This window comes from Myotis davidii, unplaced genomic scaffold (genome assembly GCF_000327345.1).
Source record: "Myotis davidii unplaced genomic scaffold, ASM32734v1 scaffold594, whole genome shotgun sequence".
In the NCBI taxonomy this organism is placed as follows: domain Eukaryota; kingdom Metazoa; phylum Chordata; class Mammalia; order Chiroptera; family Vespertilionidae; genus Myotis; species Myotis davidii.
Genome location: NW_006285787.1, coordinates 494,160 through 518,876, shown reverse-complemented (window position 1 = coordinate 518,876; position 24,717 = coordinate 494,160). Strand labels below are relative to the sequence as shown.

Below are 24,717 nucleotides of genomic sequence, written 5' to 3'. Positions count from 1 at the left end.
ACCAGCAGATGGAGGGGGGGCTGGCGCTGTCAGCGCCACATGGGAGGGGCGGGGGTGGGAGCGGGGCTGCTGGCAGACAGGAGACTGGGGGCCACAGTGAGTGGGGCTGGGCGGGAGTGCAGAGGATAGGCCAAGACCCACCCCTGTGCCCACTGCAGCTTCACAGCCCACAGTTCCTTTCAAGGTGCATGAATTTGTGCACTGGGTTCCTAGTATCTGCATAAGAGGTTGTTGGAGATTCTTTGTTCACTGCTTATCTGTACCTTCCAATTAGCCTATCCCTCATTATCTTTTACCCTAAAGCCTACTTTAATTCTAGAATTAGAGTCAAAACCTGTGTATTCCTATATAATTGTTCCAGTAACATTTTCTTTAGTTGTTTTTGCCACTAATTTATTTATCGAGTTCCTCATTTTGCCTATCTAGCTGGGCTAATTGATATTTAATGGTTCTTTGAGTACTTGGCTGACCATAAAAATTTAGATGTAGTGATTCCTGTAAGAGTCACTTGATGTTTTTAATAAATACTTCTTAGACCAGTGGTTCTCAACCTTCCTAATGCCATGACCCTTTAATACAGTTCCTCATGTTGTGGTGACCCCCAACCATAAAATTATTTTCGTTGCTACTTCATAACTGTAATTTTGCTACTGTTATGAATTGTAATGGAAATATCTGATATGCAGGATGTATTTTCATTGTTACAAATTGAATATAATTAAAGCATAGTGATTAAGTACAAAAACAATATGTAATTATATAGGTGTTTTCCGATGGTCTTAGGTGACCCCTGTGAAAGGGTCGTTTGACCCCCAAAGGGGTCACGACCCACAGGTTGAGAACCGCTGTCTTAGACCATTTATTAAAATGTTTGTTAAGATGATTGGAGATAAACTCTGATGGCTGTTCCTCTCACTGCTTGTAGCCTTAAGTAGTGGGATTTTAGTCCATCATATATCTAAGCTGACTTGTCTTCACTCAGAGCACCATGGGATGGGTTGGCTGTCCATTAGTGCCTTCTGATTTTTGCGGAGTCAAACAATTATAAGCCAGGTGGTAATGTTGGATTAAAAAAATTTATCTGTGATTAATAAAAAAAAATAATTTTAAGACATGAGGATATTATCTTTAGAGAAATCTTTAATTGTAATAGTATTTGAATGACACTGATCTGGGCTATATGAGAAAGAGCTCTAGTAAATTGCTGAAACATACTATTCTGAAGTCATGCATTTTTAAATGGTTTACTCAGTTTTCTACTGAGTGATTGTTCACATATTCAAGACAATAGTAAAACCTTTTTTTTTCTTTTGCAGTATGAAGGCGTAGATGGAAGCTGACTTTTCTCACCAAAAATGGCTTATAGAATCAACTTGAAAAAACATGAGGCAGTAAACAAAGGAAAGAGTAAAATATTTATTTTATCATCCTTAAATTCTTTGCTAGATTGTAAACTTCATGAAAGCAGGATAACTTCCTTATCCTTAACACCTGGTCTATAATACATACTCAAAAAATAATTTTGAAGTGAATCAATTTCCATTAATTTTATTATTTTTTAATCCCTGGAAAATGGCAACCATTTTAATGGGATTTCAACAAGACATTTAAATAGAAAAACCGGGAATTAATTTTGACTCTAATGTAAACTGTATATATAGGTGCATTAAACTCTCTGGGTACTAGTGAGTCTACCCAAAAATCTTTTTTTTGAAATAAAAATTACTTATTGATTTTATTTATTTATTTTATATTTTTATTTATTTCAGAGAAGAAAGGAGAGAGAGATAGAGATAGAAACATCAATGAGGAGAGAGAATCATTGATTGGCTGCCTCCTGCACACCCCCTACTGGGGATTGAGCCCACAACCTGGGCATGTGCCCCTGGCTGGAACTGAACCTGGGACCCTTAAGTTCGCAGGCCAACACTCTATCCACTGAGCCAAACTGGCTAGGGCACTTACTGATTTTTAGAGAGGGAGGAGGGGAGAAAGAAACATCGATTTGCTCTTCCACTTACATATGCACTCATTGGTTGATTCCTGTATGTGCCTTGACTGGGTATCAAACCCATAACCTTGGCATATGAGAATGACCCTCCAACCCAGCCAGAACCTAAAACTTAAAATCTGATTATGATGTTTGATCCTTTAAGAGGCAATAATGAATGGTTGTGAAAACTATGTATGTGAGGAATAGATATGCAAAAGCTTACTGATATTTAATGGGCAATCTTTTATTAACATTTTATAGCCTTATATTTATCTTTGGTTTAAATTGCACATACCAGTCAAGAATGGTTAAAAAGTCATTAATTTAAGAGGGGAAGAGGTGGAAGAGGGCATAGAGAGGATAAATGATGATGGGAAAAAATAAAGTGTTTTGGTTTTTTTTTAAGGCATTATTTCTGCTTTATATTTAAATAGAGGCCCGGTGCATGAAATTCGAGCATGGGTAGGGTCCCTAGGCCTGGCCATTGATTAGGGCCCATCGGGGGCCTTCCTTCATTCTGCGTCACCCCCTGATGGCCAGCGTGCATCATAGCGAGCAATCAAATCCTGGTTGAACTACTGAGGGGACACTTTGCATATTAGCCACATATATATGTTGAAATATTCTCAGTTGTTCTGGCTAAATTATAGTACAGGGAATTTTTTGCCCCATATATCTGTACTTATATCCACGAGAATGTAAAGTACATGCAAAGTGTGTAAAATACACATCCAAATATTGGAATTCTGCTATACTTCACTCTGGTTTGGAATATAATTTAATACTCATACCAGAATCACACACATGCAACTATAATAACCTGTTGGAATATGAAGCCTGTTCTTTAGAATGGATGATGCTAACAGTGTAATATTCAATGATAATGAGGGAAAAGTACTATCATAATATAGCTGATAGGTACTTAGAATTATCTATTCAAAATCAAACTTCATGGTAACTAGCATTTTTGAAAGGTGAAAGTAACCTGTGATTAAATGGTATAAGTTATATATAAGCACAAATAGTGCTGCCATTTTATCGAGACTCCTATGTTAGGAAAAATGGAATAAAGTTCAAACTTTAAAATTATAGAAAAGCAAAGTATAACATTGGGATAGATAAAAGTACAAAAGAATGACTGATTTGTGTATAGTAAAATTCAAACTTATGTTTGCGTGCCATGTAACTGACAAAGGATTCCATATAAATCAAGAAAATGATCAAATAATATGAGTGGGCAAGTTACAGATGAGGACCTTGAAAAGATGTTTAATCTCACTAGTAATCAAAGAATTACAAATTAAAACACTGAGATACCATTTCACTGCGATCAGATCGGCTAATGTTGAAACAAAAAACCTGACACTTTCACATGTTGATGGGTCAGGAACAATAGGATCTCATCTTTGCTGATGGCAAAGAAATTTAACTTATATTTTGGAGAATGGTTTGGCAACAACTAGATTTCTTTTAAAAATATATATATTTTATTGATGTTTTCACAGAGAGGGAGACTTAGAAACATCAAAGAGAGAAACATAGATCAGCTGGCTCCTGCACACCCCACACTGGGGATGTGCCCGCAACCAAGGTACATGCCCTTGACTGGAATCGAACCATCAGTCTGTAGGCCGACACTCTAGTCACTGAGCCAAACCAGTTAGGGCAACAACTAGATTTATTGAAAATGCTTATACACTAACCCTGTCTTTGGGTATTACATTCTATAGGAATTCTTGGCCTGTATAATCAAGAAGACATACTAAAAGTTCATTTCAGTATTTTTTTTTTTTATTGCTTAAAGTATTACAAAGGGTATTACATATGTGTCCATTTCCCCCCCCCCCCACCCTAGACAGTCCCCTAGCCTCCCCTAACCCCCAGTGTCTTATGTCCATTGGTTATGCTTATATGCAGGCATACAAGTCCTTTGGTTGATCTCTATTTCAGTATTTTTATTTTATTGTAAAACTTAGGAACCTATGTCCATTAGAAAATGGATAAATGGTGGTATATGTGTATATTTAGCTGTTATTACAAACTGTGTATTGACTACATTTCAAAAACGAGTTAAAATGGCCTAGTGATATATGCTATAAGATAGTCATTTTAGATCATGAAAACAAAGACTGATGTGTACACATACTAAAAACATGTATGAGAATGATAAACACCAAAATCAGGTTTTACCTCTGGAGAGGTATGAAGAAAATGGGATTGAGATGTATATAGGGGTGCCGAAATTATATATAATGTGTTCATTTAAATATCATATGTGAGAAAAGTAGTCATTCATATATTTTATATTCTTGATATTTAATAATAAAAAACAATATTTAAAAAACTTTGGTGAATGGGTCTCTGTGTCTCTGCCTTGATTTCAGTGGTCTTATCTCCAGAGCATCCTAGAAATAATCCAGGGAAGAATTTACACTATGAGAACAGGACACATATTACCAAGAACCAGTTCAGTTCTTAGTGTTCCAGACTTCTGCGATATTAAGACTTTGTAGCTCCCACACTATATACACTGAGATAATATAGTAACTCACACAGGTTTTTAGCCAAATGGGTTGGAAGTTGGAAACAATGGTGTGGGGGACACTAGGTTTGGGGAATCTGTGGGATGATCTTAATGAAGTAGGAAGGGATATTGCAGAACAAAGGTAATGGCTAGGATTACAACGTTAGGTACTTATGCTGGTGGAATTTGATTGCTTTGTGTTTTATAACTTTAAAAGACACTATCCTTTTGTATTTATTTCTACATTTGGCATAGTCAAGTCCAGAAAATGCACAAAAGGCTCATATTGCCAAAATAGAAGTCAAAGGCTACATTTTTTGTTTCATCTAATTTGTACCACTAGAATTATCTCTGTAAATTCTCAGAAGATAGACATTGAAATGTATACAAAGGCCAAGATAAGCCTTTCCAGTTACTGTGAACAAGTTGCAAAAAAATAAAACAAAAAACTAGTAGGAAGTTGTTTTATTAGGATAGGTTTTTGTCTGAAGGGGATTTAGTAACATTCACAACCCATACAGGGTTTGCAGGACTTGGTGATCATTTTTGCTGATTCATTGGATCGTGTATCACAGATTCATAGTGGAGTCACATCACCTGGAGAGGTGGCTACAAAAGACAGTGTTAAGGCTTATATAAGGGGGACCCCTCAAGCCCTCCCCAGCTTAATTTCTAATACACGGCATTGAGCAAAAAATCACAGCAGAAAAAAGAAAGTAACAGGTAAAAACATTAGGGCCCAACGGGTATACACTTTTAATAACCACAAACAGATCCAGGAGAGTGCACGGGCAGATCACCTCAAAAACACCTGTGGCGCCTGATCCGATTGCTTCATTTCAAGCGTTTTAATGAATGTGCATAATGTGGACTCTCAACCAAGGAAAATTCTATTTAAGTCTTCCGTATATAGAGGATGTGTAAAAGCTGGAAATACGTCTATTTCAAGATGGACAAAAAATAAAATGGCAGAATCTACCTCAATGCGTAGGTGACAGCTGTCCAGTTTTAGGTATCACGATTTGGGGTAATTTTTTTTGAAACTAAGAAAGCCTGTGCTGCCCAGTGGGCATCCCCCATATTTTCCCTGGATAAACACCTACTCAGAGGCGGCCCTGTGCTTCTCAACTGGCGCCTCCCTGCTCTTACCCTCAGGAGCCTGGCATCAGATGTTACCCCAGGATGGGACTCGGGGCTGGTCGAGGGCACTAAAGGACACTCCACGACAGTAGGGCTCCCAAGTCGGAAACCTAGACCAGGCTCAGTGGGAATTGCGTCCTCACAGCGCCTGAGACAGGCATGCCTGGTGGGTGCATGGCCCAAGTTCGGTGTCACAGCGGGCGGGTCCCAGCATCCTAAGCGGCTGGAATTCCCGACAGGCTCCTGGGCGACTCTGCGCATGCGCTCTGGGGACTGCGCATGCGCTCTCAGCTGTAGTGGCGACGCGTGCAACGAATGCTTTCGGGTGCTGGCGTGGTGGAGAGAACCGCGTTTTCCCGCGCTTTTTTCTCTTGTGTCGCCTCAGCTTAGGTATGTCATTAGAATTATTTTCTGTGTCCAGCACGGAAAGTCGGCCGAGAATTTCTGAGTGATGTTTCTGTGAATCCAAATCTCAAAAAGTTGGCCCTTGAAAACTGGACAGCTCGCTAAATTGGCTCTTTCCGCATCTCGTGGAGAAGCTGGTATTATCTGTGCCTCTCGCTCTTCGAGAACGGTCTCGGCTTTGAGACTGTTCCCAGCTCTTCTGCTTCCCCGCTGCCCATTACCGTGCGGAGGGAAAACAGGCCTCCTAACCGCGGCGGCCTGGCCTGCCGTACACCTGTGGAGACTCACGCTGAGGGCAAAGTGTCAGTGTCCTTGTCCACCCTGTGACCAATGTAACATTTCTGGTTGTTGTTAATATTTGTCCATTGATTATTAGAGAGACTGGAAGGGAGGGGAGAGACAGAGAGAGACATCGGTGCGAGAGATGGGCTGCCTCCCCCACGCCCCACACTGGGGCGGGATGGAGCGTGCAACCGAGGCACGAGCCCTTGGCCAGAATACCACCCGGACCCTTCGGGGGGTGTGTGTGGCGGGTGGGGGGTGGGAGAGAAACCACGCCCTAACCACTGAGCCAAACCGGCAGGGCCCAATGCAGCATTCTTGACATATTTGTCACTGGAGAAATGTGAACATTTTTTCTTGGCGTCTAATTGGTGTATTATTATTATTATTATTATTATTATTATTATTATTGTTTTTAGTTTATGACTTATTTTAGTGTATCCAGAAGATTGCTGCCCTGTGCGGGTTAGTAAAATTCCAATAAGAGTGAACACTATATTGAAAAGTAACTTAAGAGTATATTTAGTTTTACAGATGTTTTAAATGGAAGCGTAGCATGGAATAGGATTTATAATAACCGGCGAATGTTGATCTCATGATAAACATACCTGCGTTTACGCAGTTTTTCGTGCTTCGTAATGCTCCATCACTTGGGTGGATGAGGTTAGTTTCCATTTAATAGTATCAGGTTACTAGGACTCTGTAGGTGAAGAACCTGAGAAATCAGCATATACGCAAAACCTCAAAGTATTTGGCACTAAAGGATGGCTGGTCAGTTCCTGGACTGTCCTGTCTGCCGAGTGTGAGAGTGATACTGAACTATCCTAGCAAACTAAGAATGGGTAATAAATTGGGATTTTTGTGTATGTGTTAAGGAATGACAATAAGCACTAATTTAATTTTTTATTTGTACTTTGTAAACTTTCCCCCCATGTACATACTATTTTTTATTTTACTAAAATTTGTAACCACCTGTGTCTTAACTTTTCCATTAAATTTTTTTCAAGGCCTTTGTAGTGGTTTGCACAAAGGAGCACAATTAATATGGTTAAGTGATTAAAATCAACACAATATATTAAATGTAATAAATGCAAAAACATAAATGTACATTATTATAAAATTAAAACATGGTTTCTTTATTTGTTATTTACTTCATTTTCACTGCAATTTGATTTATTTGACCTTTTCATTTCCTGCTTATTAGGATTCATTTCAGAATCTGGGACCTCACTGTATATTATGTCTTTGTGTGACGACATGCTGCTTTGTAATTATCGAAAGTGTCGCATCAAGCTCTCTGGTTATGCGTGGGTCACTGCCTGCTCTCACATTTTCTGTGATCAGCATGGCAGCGGTGAGTTTAGTCGTTCGCCAGCTATCTGCCCAGCTTGCAACAGTACCCTTTCTGGAAAACTAGATATTGTCCGTACAGAACTCAGTCCATCAGAGGAATATAAAGCCATGGTACTGGCCGGACTTCGACCAGAGATTGTGTTGGACATTAGCTCCCGAGCACTGGCCTTCTGGACATACCAGGTTAGTGCTTAGGCTAGTTTCTTTGGAGAGTATGATTTGAGGTATATGTAGAAGTTTCTAATGTTTTTCCTTCACTTGTGTTTGTATTTATTTTTTATGAATGTATGGAAAACTTTCTTTTTAATACATTTTTTCTTTAAAAGTAATGTATTTATTGTTGAAAATCCAGAAGAAAGAACAATTTAAAAAACCATAATTCCATCACTCAGAGATAATTATTGTTGATATTTTGTGTATTACTACTTTTATGTATATAAATATGTATTTTATATATAAGTATATATTTTTGTCTTTATAAAAAAGGATAATAACAAACATACTGTTTTTATGGCCAGTTAAAGTTGATGATATATTATGCCTATTATGAATATTTTTTTAAATATTTTTAAATTAAGCATTATGTAATTATAATTTTAATGATTGTATTGAATCATAATTTATTTCCAAGTTATTAAAAATGCTTTGATGAGCATTATTAATATCAAATGCATGTCTTTAATTATTTGCTAAGATTAAATTCCTGAAGATAGATAAGTCAATTTCTTTTAAAAAAATATATTTTATCGATTTTTTACAGAGAGGAAGGGAGAGGGATAGAGAGTTAGAAACATCGATGAGAGAGAAACATCAATCAGCTGCCTCCTGCACACTCCCCACTGGGGATGTGCCCGCAACCAAGGTATATGCCCTTGACCGGAATCGAACCTGGGACCATTCAGTCCGCAGGCTGACGCTCTATCCACTGAGCCAAACTGCTTAGGGCTAGATAAATCAATTTCAACTGCATAATCCACTTGAGGAAATGGGTTCTAATGTTTTTTAAATTGCAGTATTTAAACAATTTGCACATTGTTTTTTGTTAATTCTCACCCAAGGATATTTTTCTTTTTAAAAAAATATTTTTATTGATTTCAGAGAGGTAGTGAGAGGGAGAGAGAGCTAGAAACATCAATGATGAGAAAGAATCATTGATCGGCTGCCCCCTGCACATTTTCTATTGTGGATCATGGTTCATAGGTCAACACTCAACCACTGAGCCACACCAGCTGGGCACCAGAGGATATTTTTCCATTGATTTTTAGAGAGTGGAAGGGAAGGGAGACAGAGAGAGAAACATCGATGTCAGACACATCGATTGGTTGCCTCTTGCACGCACCCCAACCAGGGCCAGAGATAAAGCCTGTAACCAAAGTACATGATCCTGACCAGAATCTAACCTGGGATCTTCAGTCCATGGGCTAGGGCTTAAAAAATATATTTATTGATTTCAGAGAGGAAGGCAGAGGGAGAGAGAGAGATGGAAACATCAATGATGAGAGAGAATCATTGATTGGCTGCCTCCTGCAGGACCCCACATCAGGGGTTGAGCCCACAATCCAGGAATGCACCCTGACCGGGAATCATACAGTGACCTCCTGGTTCATAGATCGATGCTCAACCACTGAGCCACGCCAGCTGGGCTAAATTGCAGTATTTTTAAATTGCCCTCAAATTAGGTTATATCAGTGTGTTCTATTAAGAAGCATATGAGGGTACTTGGTTCTCCATACTTTCGACTTACCAATTGGATATAGGTAAGTTGGCTGTGGGAGCACACTGACCACCAGGAGGCAGCTCCTGCATTGAGCATCTGCCCCCTGGTGGTCAGTGCACATCATAGCAACCAGTTGACCAGTCGTTTGGTCGTTCAGTCCTTCAGTCATTAAGGGTTTTATATATATATATAGATTAGTCTGTGGCTTATCTTTTATTCTCTTGACATTGTCTTTCACGAGCAGAAAATTTTAATTTTAATGAAGTCTAGCTTATCAATTCTTAAGTACATTTTGTCTTTGGTGTTATATATACTAGTAAAAAGTCACCGCCAAACCCAAGGTCATTTACACATTGTATGCGGGAAACATATTTATACGTTTTACTTATACGTTTTACGTTGACTGGTAGTAGAGCACGGGACACATATTAATACGTTTTTTATAGACTAGCGGTAGAATGCAGGTAACGTATAAATACGTAAACTAAAGTTATCGTAATTTTACTGAACGTTGCCATTTGCGCAAAAAATTAGCAAAAATGGCCCGCGCCACCTGTTAGCGCGCGATAAAAACTACTCGCAAACAATGTGTTTAGATTTTCTCCTATGTTATCTTGTAGGAATTTTATAGTTTTATATTTTACATTCAGGTCTGTGATCCATTTTGAGTTAATTTTGTGAAAGGTGTAAAATCTATGAGTCGATTCACCGTGACCTAAGTATATTGCTGGCTATTGCCCAGAGTCTCCTCTCAGATACTTGCCCTGTTGGCCTTCCCAGGATGGCTGCATGCTTTCACAAAGCCAACAAGAGAGAGTGTACTAACAAGACAGATCTTATATTCTCATGAAGTGACATCTTGTAATTTTTTTCTGTGTTTTAGTTACAGGTCTCCCATCCACACTCAAGGAAGGGAATATACTAGTAATACCAAGGAGACAGGAATAATTGGGGGCTATCTTATAATCTGTTCTTTGTATTATGATTACTTAAAACATAGGATTATATTTCTTTTTAAAAAAAATTTTTTTATTGATTTCAGAGAGGAAGGGAGAGGGAGAGGGAGATAGAAACATCAATGATGAAAGAGAACCATTGATCAGCTGCCTCCTATATACCCTCTACCGGGGATCAAGCCCTCAACCCGGGCATGTGCCCTTGACCTGAATCAAACCTGGGACCCTTCAGTCTGCAGGCCAATGATCTATCCACTGAGTCAAACAGGCTAGGGCAGATTATATTTCTTTTTTAAACTTTTTTTATTTTTCAATAAATAATAGTTTTTATTAGTAGATATAGTATATTCCTTCTAGTTTAACAAAAAAGCATCATAATTCCCCCTTCTTCCCCCTCCCACCCCTAATCCCAATATAATTTTTTAAATTTTATTTTATTGTTTAAAGTATTACAAATAGTAGTACATATGTCTCCTCTTTTTTCCCCATTGACCTTCCCCCAGCCTCCCTTACCCCCCGTTACATGCCCTCAACCCCCACCCCCCGTGTCTTGCGTCCTTTGGTTATGTTTATATGCCTGCATACAAAAAATTTTTGGACTACATGTCATTTGTAAAAGTTAGACAAATGCTTACTTCTTTTGTTGGTGTAATGGTAGTGGTGTGATAGTATTCCTCCAGATTTTTTTATGCATTTAGTTACATAACATATTACTTTCTATAATAATCATCCTATTGTACACCCCGATTACTTCTTAACATGGTTCTAAATGTTAATAATACCCCAGGATAATCATCTTTCTTTTCTTTTTGCATTTGTAAAGTTTTACAATATATAAATTTTGTATTTATTAACTTAAAAATCTTTTTTTCTCCTCTCTTGGGACAGGTACATCAGGAGCGTCTCTATCAAGAATACAAATTTAGCAAAGCTGAGGGTCATCTGAAGCAGATGGAGAAGATATATACTCAGCAAATACAGAGCAAGGATGTAGAATTGACCTCAATGAAAGGAGAGGTCACCTCAATGAAGAAAGTGCTAGAAGAATACAAGAAAAAGTTCAGTGACATCTCTGAGAAACTTATGGAGCGGAATCGTCAGTATCAAAAGCTCCAAGGCCTCTATGATAGCCTTAGGCTACGAAACATCACTATTGCTAATCAGGAAGGTAACTTTGAACCATCCATGATTTCCAATTGTGGTATTTTTGGCTTCCCATTAGGTAAGGAAGGACATATAATTATCTAATATTTGTTCTTTAAATCAGTGATTTTCCACATTGTGTTCTGCATGGCTCCAAGTAGTTAGTAGAGACTCCAAAGGCTGAGAATGGTGATAGGCTCTATTCTTCATCCATGTCTCATTCTTTACATCATTTATCTATTATCTTTTATCTATTATATTTGTTTATGTTTAAGTTACAGCTTCAATTTGAACAGAAAGTAAATATCTTCAAAATAAAATTTCACAAATTATTACTTTAAATGGAAAGCTATTTAGTTACAGTAATAATAATATTAGCTGCCATTAATTAATTAATTATGATTATTATTTGTTAAGTTGATTTTTAGAGAGGGAGGGATGGAGGAAGGGAAGAAGATAGATAGATAGATAGGTAGATATCAGTTGCCTCCTATAAGTGCCCTGACAACTGGGGATTGAATCCACAACGTAGGTATGTGCCCTCTGGGAATCAAATCCATGAACTTTTGGTGCACAGGGCAATGCTTTAACCAACTGAGTCACACCAGTCAAGGCTAAAAATGTATTTCATTGTGTCAAATTACTTTTGGTGATGAGGTCATGGCTGTAATTGGAAATTGCATGACAGAAGAAGGTACAGTATTTATACTGTGGTCAGGGGGAGGGATGGAGACTATGATGGTCCTTTTCTTTATTTAACATTAGGTTTATATTTTATTTGTCTTGTATGAATTGAGTTCTGTTAAAATATTTATTGAATGAATTTTGTCTTTTTGGTTTTAAAAATTTGTAAGTAAATAGATGCTTAAGTTTTCCCCTTCTTTCCCCCCCAGGGAACAAATCCAAGTTTCCTTTGGACAGTACACCAGTTCAAAACCAGGGTGGTGGAGACGGAGATTTTCAGTTCAGACCATTTTTTATGGGTTCTCCCACAGCACCTGAACCCAGCAACAACTTTTTTAGTTTTGCATCTCCAAGTCGTGAATTAGAGCAGCAGCAAGTCTCTAGCAGGGCCTTTAAAGTAAAAAGAATTTAATGCACTTTACAAAATGTTTCTCTGTTCACTTTTAGTGATTACATTTATCAAATAATCTTTATTCTAGATAGGAGTCACCAACCTCCCTGTGCTACTAAGTTTTGAAGTTGTCTTCACATATTCAATTTTTAAGAAATTGAGTGGCAATGAGGAGTGGCTTTAGAATCTGGTTCCTTTTTCTGTTTTGATTATTTAAAGCATGAGCATTTTATTAAACTCAATTTCATTGTGAACTGTTGAGTTTTTACCAGTAGTAGGAAGGTTATAATATTATAAGGTGCTTTGTAGATCACAATTTGTTTCTGTCTGGGCGTTTCTGACTGAGCTATATGTTTATGCATATGTATAAAAGCACCTGTGTTATATGTCAGCATGTCATTTTGGAGTTTGGTATTTATGCCTATATGTATATGCATGTTCCTTTATATTGATATTTTGCTGTATTTTCCAGTATATTTATGAGCAGATTTAGTTCTCAGGAAAGGGTAATGTATGTCTGTAGTTTGTTATTTGGGTGTATACATTTATTCCTATATATTTACATATTTGCTCTTGCATTAACTTGTTTGGAATGTATGTGCTCATTCAGTGAATGGGAGTATAATTTGATGTACATATGATCAGTTCTTATTTCTATTTAAAAATTATTTACATTGATAAAGTTATTTTGTAAAGTTGAGTTTTTGCCATTTATTTAAAAATAAAATTATTCCTTTACTGTTTTGTCAGCTGTTGTCTTGATTTATTTATTATTTTTTATTAAATATATTTTTATTGATTTCAGAGAGGAAGGGAGAGGGAGAGATAGAAACATCAATGATGAGAGAGAATCATTGATTGGCTGACTCCTGCGTTCCTCCTAGTGGGGATTGAGCCTGCAACGTGGGCATGTGCCCTTGACCGGAATCAAACTGGGACCCTTCAGTCTGAGGTTGACCTTCTATCCACTGAGCCAAACCAAATAGTGCTTGGGTTTACTTATTTAGTAATGCACTTCTGTCATAGAAAACTTACAATATGATATTAATCTCAAGAGGTTATATTAATTAAGATACTTTAAAAATTTTAAATTGATTTTAGAGAGCAAGGGAAACAAGAGAGAGAGAGAGAGAGAGAGAGAGAGAGAGAGAGAGAGAGAGAGAGAACGAGCGCGTGCTCATGAGAGAAGGAGAAACTTACATCTGTTGCCTCTAGCACTCACCCGGACTGGGGATGGAATCAAAACCTGGGTATGTGCACTGACCGGTAATTGAACCTGCCACCTTTTGGTGAATGGGACCAGTCTTCAACCAACTGAGTCACACCAGTTAGGGCTAAAATACTTTAAAAAATGTATTCCCTGTTTTCCTTTATTAAATAGTGAGTATTTTTGACAGATAACTTATTTAAAGTATAGACCATAAAAGAAATTTGAAGGACACTTTCAGTAACTATGTCCTATTAGAGGCAAGACTTGAAATCATACTGGTTGGGGTGATAGAATGTCTGGGTTCTAATTATGGCCTTTTTGGTTATGCACGTTTGAGTTTAAACTTTCTGGGCTTTTGTTTCTATATCTGTAAAATGGGGGATTGAATTTGATTATTCAGTAAGCCTTTTGTAACTATCAAGTTTTGTGATTTATTCTTATTGGTTTGGGAAGAATTACAATGAAATACTAAATGTCAAATCCCATTGATTTTTAGGTAATCATACTGAAATAATTTGAGGATTTTTTGTTTTTGTTGTTAATCCTCACCCAAAGATATTTTTTTCCATTGACCTTTTAGAGAGCTGAAAGAAGGGAGGGAGAGAGAGAGAGAAAAATACTGATGTGAGAGAGACACATAGATTGGTTGTCTCCTGCGAGGGCCCCCACTGGGCCAGGGAATGAACCTGCAACTCAGGTATGTGCCCTTGACTGGGAATCAAACCCATGACCTTTTAGTCCTAGGGCCAATTCTCTAACCATTTAGCTACACTGGCCAGGGCAAATTTGATGATTTTTTAATATTTAGTCATTATAGAAAGGGGAGTAAATACCCCTTGTTTTACATAATTGAATAGGAAGCAATTTAGGAGTATAGACTAAAATCTCTTCAAAAATATTTATTTTATTAAAGTTTAGTTGACATACAATATATTAGTTTCAGATGTACAAATAGTGATTTGACATTTATGTATCTTACTAGAGGCCTCGTGCACCAATTTGCGCATGGGTGAGGTCTGGTGGCCTGTTCCGATCTGGCCCATTGGGCCTGGCTGGCTAAGGGGAGGGGACACAGGAGGTTGGCCAGCTGGCCCTGCCCTTGATGGGGGCGTTGGGGGAGCAATGTGGGGGTGGGGTCAGCAGGGGGTGGGCAGGGAGGGGCCTCTGGTGGTTTAGACAGTCTAAAGTGCACTTTCCCTTTCCACTGAATACTGAAGACTTTAGCTGTAGTAGTTTCCCCTGACCAGAGCTGAAACAGAAGATGTCTCCCCAGAACAGAGTGGAGCAGACCAGCATAGGCCACAGCAGATGGGCACAGAGCAGAGCTGACTAGGAACGGAGGAGAGCTGTCTAGCTGGAGAGGGGGGCCTGGCTCCAGGACCACCTGGCCCCAGGACTACCTCACAGCTGTGCCATGCTCTATTACAATTGAGCTGTTTTGCACTGAATAAAGTTTCCTTCTTTACCACACCCCAAATTGGGGATTCCTGTTGGCATTGAACTAGTGCCAAAGACCACTTGTCTGAGAAAGAGGATTAAAAATCCTGACTTAAAAGTTTTAAACCCTGGCTGGGTAGCTCAATTGGTTCGAACATAGTCCCAATATGCCAAGGTTGCAGGTTCCATCCCAGTTCAGGGCACATACAAGAATCAACCAATGAATGCATAGATTAGTGAAACAACAAAGTGATGTCTCTCTCTTACCCCTCCTCTCTCTCTAAAATGAATAAAGTTTTAAAATGTCCCTTCCTATTTCATAGTAATCACACAGATTTTACAGATTACAGTACAAAGTATTTTTCTTCCATACACGAGGATATTTTTTCCATTGAATTTTTAGAGAGTGGAAGGGAGAGGATAAGAGAGAGAGAGGGGGGGGGGGAGAGAGAGAGAGAGAGAAAGAGAGAGAGAGAGAGAGAGAGAGAGGTAGATGTGAGAGAATCATTGATCAGCTGCTTCCTACACACCCCCCACTAGGGATCAAGCACACAACCCAGGCATGTGCCCTGACCACGAATTGAACCATGACCTCCTGGTCCACACTCAGTCACTGAGACAAGCCAGCCAAGCTCTGCCTTGGGGTTTTGTTTCTTCCTGTAGATTCACAGACTCAGTCTGGAGTACAAGTAAGCTATAATTAAAACTAAACAATAAAGAGAAACTTTGTTAGAACTATTACATGCAACTTTTAAAATAGTTACCTATTATTAAAAAGTTTAATATATTCACATGGTACAAATTCAAAAGGTACAGAAAAGGCACCTGTCTCCCAGCCACTGGCTTCCCGTTTCTGGAAGCAGTTATTGTTGCAGGTGTCTTGTGTCTCTTTCAGAAAGAGTCTATGTGGAAGTAAGTAATTTTTTAATTTAAAAATTATGCTTATTTTTGAGTAACTAATACATGTACATAACAATAAATTCAAAAGTGTACATAGTGAAATTTTCTTTGCCTACCAACAACTCTCAGTCCCCCTATTTCCTTCTCCAGAGACATCATTCATTGCCTCTTATGTATCCTGAATATATAGTCTGTCAATAAGCATTATTAGTGCACTAATATACCCCAAATGTAGTAGATTTATTAGGTTAGTGTGTTCAAAATGATAAAGTTCCTCATACATAGAAAATCACTGTAAAGGTGTACTACATTTCCTTCAAATTTTAAACTTGTAACACAAGCATCTACTCTCAACCTGTCTTCTTTTGGGGGGTATTATAATCTGGGCATAAATAAGTAGGAAAAAATGAGACAAAACTATACAGTACATGCAATTATCCGAGAACAGATTGTTTCTAGGATTTTGGAAATGAAGTTTATGAACTGTAACGTGGCATCTCCTTTGATCTTTAGGCATTGGGTTAAGCTGGTTAGGAGTGATATCCTTCCTTGAAAACCAGCTCCTCTATTTAGGTGCAGGCAAGCCTCCAGAGCCCTAGATGTCGCTGTGGCTCCAAGATGAGCGTAGGTATGCGTCTCTCTGGTTATAAAGTTGGGGGCGGAGTAGCCGAGCGTGGCCAGGAAACGATGGCTGATGAAGAGGAAGAAGGCAAACAGATCTTGCAGAAATTGCAGGTGGGCCCGTAGGATAAAACCCGAATGCGCTTTTGTTATCGGGGAGAAGCTGGGAGCCCAGTTTAAGCAGTACCTGCGAATTCCGTGGCACCCCCTGGACGCCGCGTGCGTCGGTGTGGTTACTATAACAACTTCCGAGCGCCGTCGCCGCGGGCCAGGGGAGCGCTCGGGCCAGGGGCGGGGCGCGGCGGTGTGTTGGGACCTCCTTCTGCTGACCTGACTTAATTTCAGTCCTGTGCGGAAGATGATTTGTTGCTCCTAACTTTATTCCTGCACATTCGTATGAAGCCTTTTTTACCCCCTCGATTCACCCATAACAAATAGCGTACACGTGTTTATGGCAGATTTCCAGGAGCTGTTTTGATCCCCACAAAGGCCGTTTCTCACTGCTCTGCTTTGACATTGGCAGTAATCACAGTAAAGGCTTGCACCGCTTGTGCCCTGGTTACTCCTTTTAGTAGTTAATGGTTTTGTTATTCTCTGGGATCTGATGGGGAGGGGACCAGACTCCACCCAGTCCGCAAGTGACTGCAGTTTTGAATAGGACTTGTGTTTTGTACTAGGTAGGTAGGAGCTAACTCCCTGACTTGACTCTTTATCTTTCTTTTAATGACCCAAGATTTTTTTCTTAAATCTCATAAACTCAGTTCTTTGTGTTATAAAACAGCTTGTAATTTAAACATTAGACCTGTGACAGCCTTGTAACTTGCTTAAAGGCTCTCATGCAAAAATTTAAACATTGGTGAGATTTTGTTGGGTTTTTTTTTTTGAGCAGACTTAAATGATAAACAATTTTTAGAATGTGAGCTTTACTGCCAGTCGACTTGGATTAACTGAACTTTATTTCTAGTATGACTGGCTGAAATATAGAAATATTATTAGTGTGTATATGTTTGTGTGCATGTCTCTCTCTCTCTCTCTCTCTCTCTCTCTCTCTTTGTTTTTACTTCTATAATTCCAAGGTTACCATGTATTTAATATATCCCGTTCAAAGGCTGTTAAATCGCGTTGATAACCCATATCTTCAGGAAAAAATCACTTCTATTGTCGTGGAAAACAACTTGCTTCCCTATTTATAATGGTCTGGCCTTCTAACAACTTCAGCGCGAAATTATAGCTAATTTGCCTACAAATGTCAGGTGGTCATAATAATCTGGCCACTCAGAGTGTGTATGTGTGTATATATGGAATAGAGAAGAAAAGAATAGTGATATTGCTATCCATGGGAATGGTGGCAAGCTTTGATTTCATTCTTACAGACATCTTAGGGTACAAGGGAAGAGTGTATTTCTCAAAGTGTGTTTTACAGACCATTTTTATTACAGTCGTCTAGAATGCTTGTTAAAATGCAATATTTTGAGTTTTGCTAAAATTACTAAAATCAGAATCTCTGCAGGCTGGGTCCTGGAAATAATACACACAATAAAATTTGAAAAGCACTGATGCTCAGGGTGCTGGTCCATTCTCTTTGTTCTGGGTAGATTTTTAAATTAAGTATGGGACATAAGTATTTGTTAGAGACAAAGATTATTCTTTAAGTCATTCAATTAAGTCTTGTCTGGGGTTCTCGCCACATAATCGAACCATCCTTGTGCTTCCTAGGAACTGGTGGATCAACTCTATTCATTTCGAGACTGCTATTTCGAGACACACAGTGTTGAGGATGCTGGGAGGAAGCAACAGGATGTGCGGGAGGAGATGGAGAAAACTCTGCAGCAGATGAAGGAAGTAGTGGGTATGAGTTCCAAAGGAGCATGCAACCCCTTGCCCATCACTGACATGTGATAGGGTTTTTCTCTTTCTGTGTACTCTTGGATATCCTATTTGTGGCTGCTACAGCATGGTACAACAAAACATTACCCCTTGCAGGATGGCAGCCTTTCAGTCCTCTAATTTTCCTAAACTTTGATTATAGTAAATGCCATGAAATAAAATAACATACTTGTTGCTTGAACTATTATAGTGATCTTCTTAACTGACCTTTCTGCCTCTAATTTTTTTTTTTACTTCCAAACGAACTTACTTAATGACTGTGGCCATTATCTTTTTAAATCATTACTTAAAGCATTTAATTTTATCCTTTTGTCTGCCTCTTTGCTCAAGTGTCTTCAAAGATTGCTACTGTTGAATGGTTGAACTCTAAACCCCTTCACCTGGTATTTAAGTCTCCATTTTCTGACTCTTTTTCCCCCCTACCCTTATCTCTGAGGAAGTTTTTATTTCATTCAGGTTGGATCATGCATTCTCCCATGAACGTGCAAATGGTTTATGCCTTTTTTTTGTTTACATCATTTTCCTTCTTGGAGGGTCTTTTTTTCTTTTTTACCTTTTAAAGCCCATTCATTGGTTGTATGCACATGTTTTGATTGATTTTTTTTTTTAAGAGAGAGAGAGCGCAGAACAGAGAGGGATAGAGAGAGAAACATCATTAATTGGCTGCCTCCTGCATGCCCCCTACTGGGAATGGAACTTGCAACCTGAGCATGTGCAATGACTGGGAATCCAACCAGTGACCTCTTGGTTCATGGGTCAATCAATCTCTGAGCCACACCGTCTGGGCAGCACATGCTCCTTTTCATTGTTGTTTTAACTTTTCACATACATGCTTTGTCCTCTCCACTAGATTGTAAGCCCCTCAAAGGTAGGGATAATGCTTTCATTGTTACCTCATTATATAACATAGTTCTCTGCCTATGGTAGGCTTTCAATAAGGGATTTGTTCATAAAGATTTTTCCTCAGATATTTTATTTCTAGAGCTGATGTGGGGTTACTCCTTGAGAGAAAGTGTTCTGGTCTTATCGGTAAGACTGCCTGGGTTTTTCCACTTTCCTGTATCTTTTTCCCTTTCTCCTAGGTTCTGTCCAGGGCAAAGCACAGGTTCTGATGCTAACTGGGAAGGCACTGAATGTGACTCCTGACTATAGCCCTAAGGCTGAGGAGCTTTTGTCAAAGGCTGTGAAGTTGGAGCCCAAGCTGGTGGAAGCCTGGAACCAGCTGGGGGAGGTGTACTGGAAGAAAGGGGATGTTGCAGCTGCCCACACCTGCTTCTCAGGAGCCCTCACCCATGTGAGCTGACCACTGTCCCCTCAGAAAACACAGATGGGATTTCTTTGGTTCTATGAATTTCCCTAGGATATGAATACCGGAGTAGAACTGTATTGGAACTAGGAGAAAAGAATCACTAAGGAGGAAGGGAGGGGGAACAGACCTTAATGAGGAAAATAGGGATAGGGGACTGAAAAAGGAAGAAAATGATGGAGTCAGGTTCAGAGGTAGATGAAAAGTTATCAACCAAGTTGATCCTTGTAGATGTGGGTCTAAGATACACATGGCAATAAGAATTAAGATGACAAAACAGATTTATGTATTAGGTAGATCTGCTGTGTCTCCTGGACTTGGTAGAGTCGCCTTGTGAGGTAGGTGTCCTCTAGAGCCCAGTGGCTCAGCCTCCCTAGTCACCTGAGCTGGGCACTCCAGGTGTGCCCTTGTGTGAGCTGTGTGCCCTGTCCTGTTATAGTTGAGCCTCGATTGATGTTGGTGACACTGGGAGGGATTGACCCCAGGTCAGTCGGTTGTGAGGATTGGCTGCGACGATAGTGGAAGAGCTGCTGTGCAGGAGCCAACCTATGGAGCAGGACTTCCTTCAGTGGGGCTTTGGTGCTCACCAAGTCTGCCCCTTGAGTGTGTCACTTGTGGAGATGGTAGGGTTGTAATCTGGCATGGTTGAAGCTGACCACCAGGTACGCTGGCTCTGGAGCCTCCTGGGAGGTGCAAAGTTAGCCACTGCCTGTGCCCTGCCTGGGGCCGTGCAGCATGAGCTACAAAGCAATCTGCAGATGGCTGCTACTTGTGTTGGGCTTGGAGGTGCCCAGGAGAGGCCAAGCTGTGAACCAAAGTGTGCTGCCACTAGTGCTTGCCTGGGGCCACTTACTGAGAGGTACAGGGCATGCTGAGGCCAGCTGCTGCTTGTTTGAGAGATATTAAGAAAGACTGAAGCATGAGGCAAGAGAGACCAGTTGTATGAAAGGCCACTGGAAATGGCTTGGATGAGCCTGCAAGTAGGGAGGGCCAGGGGTCTCAGAGAATCACCACGGCAGGGCAAAAAGTGTGAGATGGAGATTCAGGATTGGCACCTGCCTGTTGGCTCTGTTCAGAGGGATGGTTCAGCAAAGGAACACTGGCCTCTGCCAGCACTTCTGTCTGGGAGAAAGCTGTCCCTCCAGCTCTTGCTCTGATTCTAGACAAATTAGTTCCCTCCCCAAATGTCCCAGGTTCCTTTCAAGCTGCTGCTCTAGTGATGGAGCTCAGAGGAAGTGAGTGAGTCTGAGTAAGTCCATGTGCAGGCCCTTTAAGAGTAACTGTCTGGGACTCCTACAGCCTCCCTGTCATTCAGCCACATTCCCCACTGGTTTTTATAGCCAGAAGTTGTGGGGACTTCTCTTCTAAGCACTGGAACCCTTGGCTGGAAGACCTGGTGTGGGTCTGGGTTTCCTCACTCCTCAAGGACACCTCCACAGCCATGATATCTCTCCTGATTTTAAATTGCAACATGTATGTTTGGGAACAGCTGGTTCTGTGATTCCATCCCAAGTCTCTGCCCTTCCTACCACGATGTGCTTGAGCTACAGAGTCTCGATGTGCTGCTTCTTTAATTCTCTAGTTGTAGGACTTCCGTTCAGCTAGACTTCAGGTGGTTTTGGATGGTGATGGTTCTGTATTTTAGTTGTAATTTTGATGTAGTTGTGGGAAGTGACAAGTACTGAGTTTACTTACGTTGCCATCTTGACCAGAACCCCTGATGACAAAACAGATTCAGAAGAAGATGGGGATAGAATAGATCTGGAAAGGGGAACTAGAATCAGGGAGGTTGAGTATGTGTCTTCTCCATTTGCAGTGCAAGAACAAAGTCTCCCTTCAAAACCTGTCAATGGTGCTTCGCCAACTGCGGACTGACTCTGGAGATGAGCATTCCCGCCACGTCATGGACAGTGTCCGACAGGCTAAATTGGCTGTGCAGATGGATGTCCTCGATGGCCGCTCCTGGTGTGAGTGCTCTCAAATATCTCCACCCAGTTTCTAGGGCAGTGGTTCTCAACCGTGGTTACACACCCGAGTCATCTAGAGCCTACCCTATGGAGTCTGCCTCTAACTGTGAAGCCAGGGCATCTTTGTTTTGAAGAAGCCCGAAAGGTCTTTTGTTGAACCACTATTCTACAAACTCTTGGATCTTCATTTGAGAGAGGAGTTTTATGTTTCCGCATAAGCAAGGCAGGGCTGTTCACCTTTCTCCGTTAGGTCCATGTTTGCCTCTTTATCCCAGCGGTATGTGGGGTGTACTAAATACAGTGTCATCACTAGTTTGTGTCAGGCCTTTTTAAAAAAAAATCCTCACCCGAGGGCATGCTTAGACGGTCGAAGGAAAAGAGAGAGAGAGAGACATCAATTGATTAGATGCCTTCAGTGTGCTCCCCAACTGGGGATCAAATCCACAACCCAGGTTATGTGCCCTGTCTGGGAATTGAACCCGTAACCCTTCAGTGCACAGGTCGGTGCTCAACCAACTGAGCCACTCTGGCAGGGCTGTGCCAGGCTTTCTAATAGACTTTTCAGGGTGATCAAAACAGGTCGTGTCTTTTTTTTTTTTTTTTTAATATTATATTTATTTTGTGAGATTTTATTTATTTATTTATTTATTTATTTATTTATTTCCTCACCCGAGGATATTTTTCCATTGATTTTAGAGAGAGTGGAAGAGAGGGGAAGACAGAGAGGAACATCGATGTGAGAGAAACACATCGATTGGTTGCCTCCTGTACGTGCCCTGACCAGGACCCAGGCCAGGGAGGAGCCTGCAACCAAGGTATGTGTCCGTGACTGGAATCGAACCTGGGACACTTTGGTCCGCAGGCTGGCCCTCTGTCTACTGAGCCAAACTGGCTAGTGCCGTATCTTTCTTTTTTAAAATATATTTTTATTGATTTCAGAGAGGAAGGGGGAGGGAGAGAGAGCTAGAAACATCAATAATGAAAGATAATCATTGATTGGCTGCCTTCTGCATGCTCCCTACTGGGGATCGAGCCCATAACCTGGGCCTGTGCCACTGACCAGAATCGAGCCTAGGACCCTTCAGTCCGCAGGCTGACACTCTGTCCACTGAGTCAAACTGGCTAGGGCAAACAGATCGCATCTTAAACACTGGCTCGGAGATGCTCCACCACTGTTTCAGTTTTTTTTCTTCCCTTAGGTGGGACAGGATGGCTAGAGTGGGGTGGAGTTGGGTATTCCCCTTCTTCAGGTTGGTTAGGTTCTGGTTAACTAGTTTCTCCTGAGGGCCGTCCTTGTTTCCTTTTGTTAAGAACAGAGTGCTCTAGCACGTCTCAGAATGTTCGTTTTTCACTTCCTCTGCTAGAAGCACGAGGGGATTTTTTTCACTGATACTTCTGGGAACCTGGTTAGCTCCTGGAGGTGGATCTCAGAATATCATGGGGCTCCCCTTATGACTGAGACCCCTGCATTTTTTGACTCCCAGACTTGTGCATGCTGAGCCTCCAGCAATTCATCAGTTACAGTTCAGGTGCTCATACCCCAGCACTGTTTCCCGTGGCAGCTTGTGAGCTTCTGTTCCGTTTCACCACAGCTCCCTGTATTCACCTGTCTGTCTCCAATTTTGGGGGCAGTGGTTTGCCTGGTGTTGTCCCCTCTATAATGAATCTAAGAAGAGTTGTGATTTTTTTTCTGTTTCTTCAACTTTTTTTTATTATGATGGAGTGGTGACTTCCAAGTTCCTCACATGCATAATGTAAACCCTGTGTCTCTTTTCCAGATATTCTGGGGAATGCATACCTTTCTCTTTACTTCAATACTGGCCAGAACCCTAAGATCTCCCAGCAAGCCCTCAGTGCCTATGCCCAAGCAGTAAGTATTTATGGTCGTCCTGGCCAGATGAATAGAGGCAGAAGCAAGAGTGTTGTTCAGTCTTCCTTGTGGCTCTTTAGCAAGCAGGAGGGGCACTGTTTGCTGGCATCCAATGTGTGTGGTTTTGCAAAGCTGTGTCTACAGAAGCGACATTTCTGCTTATGACCTCAGTATTAGTAACCACTTGTGGTGTGGTGCCTTAGTGCTAGATAGCTCCTTGAGCTGTCTAGACTTTATAGGCGTGTATCCAAATCACAGAGCCCATGCCAACATGTTCATTTTTTAAATGGGAAAAAAGTCTATAATAATAAAAGCGTAATATGCTAATTAGACCAGATGTCCTTCCGGACGAAGCTGCAGCTGTGAGGGCCAAGCCCCTTGCACGAATTTCATGCATCAGGCCTCTAGTACTAAAATAATGCTTATTAAATTTGTGTGCGTATTTTAAGAAAAATTAAACCTGAATCTGAAGTGTAAATTAAGTGCTATCCCCAGATTGACCATTACATACTGTGGCTTTGGATTCCCACAGGCTAAGATAGAAAACAGCATACGGCGCATTCAGCATCACGTCCTAGGAGCTATTACACTAGAGCTCGTGCTTTGCTTAGGCATTCGGGCCATTTTTAATCAGTAACCACTTGCACTGGGGTTTCTTCAGGCCTTGAATGCCTGGTTGCTCATTATTGAACGCTTCACATTGATTTTTTGAGCACTTTTTAGTTAGGCCTTATACTCACCTTTCTTTGTTGGTGTTCTCTCTCTCTCTCTCTCTCTCTCTCTCTCTCTATATATATATATATATACACATATATATATATATTTCAGAGAGGAAGGGAGAGGGAGAGAGAGATAGAAACATCAGTGATGAGAGAGAATCATCGATTGGCTGCCTCCTGCATGCCCCACACTGGGGATCAAGCCCGGAATG

At 40.5% G+C, this 24,717-nt stretch overlaps 2 protein-coding genes and 1 long non-coding RNA gene across 4 annotated transcripts in view; all 3 read left to right on the top strand.

Moving 5' to 3' along the window:
* Nucleotides 1–1,520, top strand: part of LOC102770149 — a 12,166-nt gene extending 10,646 nt beyond the window's left edge. For both annotated transcript variants that reach the window (XR_001512714.1, XR_435296.2), the window contains exon 4: nucleotides 1,317–1,520. This is a non-coding gene — a long non-coding RNA (uncharacterized LOC102770149). The remainder of the gene's footprint in view (nucleotides 1–1,316) is intronic.
* A 6,063-nt stretch (nucleotides 1,521–7,583) lies between these two features.
* Nucleotides 7,584–12,800, top strand: CCNB1IP1 (cyclin B1 interacting protein 1, E3 ubiquitin protein ligase). Its single transcript, XM_006756751.2, has 3 exons — nucleotides 7,584–7,880; nucleotides 11,259–11,592; nucleotides 12,407–12,800. The coding sequence occupies exons 1-3, from the start codon at nucleotides 7,584–7,586 to the stop codon at nucleotides 12,607–12,609; spliced, it is 834 nt and encodes a 277-aa protein (XP_006756814.1). The 3' UTR covers nucleotides 12,610–12,800.
* A 3,960-nt stretch (nucleotides 12,801–16,760) lies between these two features.
* The window catches only part of TTC5 (tetratricopeptide repeat domain 5), a 15,544-nt gene continuing 7,587 nt past the window's right edge, over nucleotides 16,761–24,717 (top strand). The window contains exons 1-5 of the mRNA XM_006756750.1: nucleotides 16,761–16,870; nucleotides 18,473–18,605; nucleotides 19,726–19,937; nucleotides 21,766–21,916; nucleotides 23,695–23,786. Of these exons, the coding sequence (XP_006756813.1) occupies nucleotides 16,766–16,870; nucleotides 18,473–18,605; nucleotides 19,726–19,937; nucleotides 21,766–21,916; nucleotides 23,695–23,786 (693 nt within the window). The 5' untranslated portion in view covers nucleotides 16,761–16,765. The remainder of the gene's footprint in view (nucleotides 16,871–18,472; nucleotides 18,606–19,725; nucleotides 19,938–21,765; nucleotides 21,917–23,694; nucleotides 23,787–24,717) is intronic.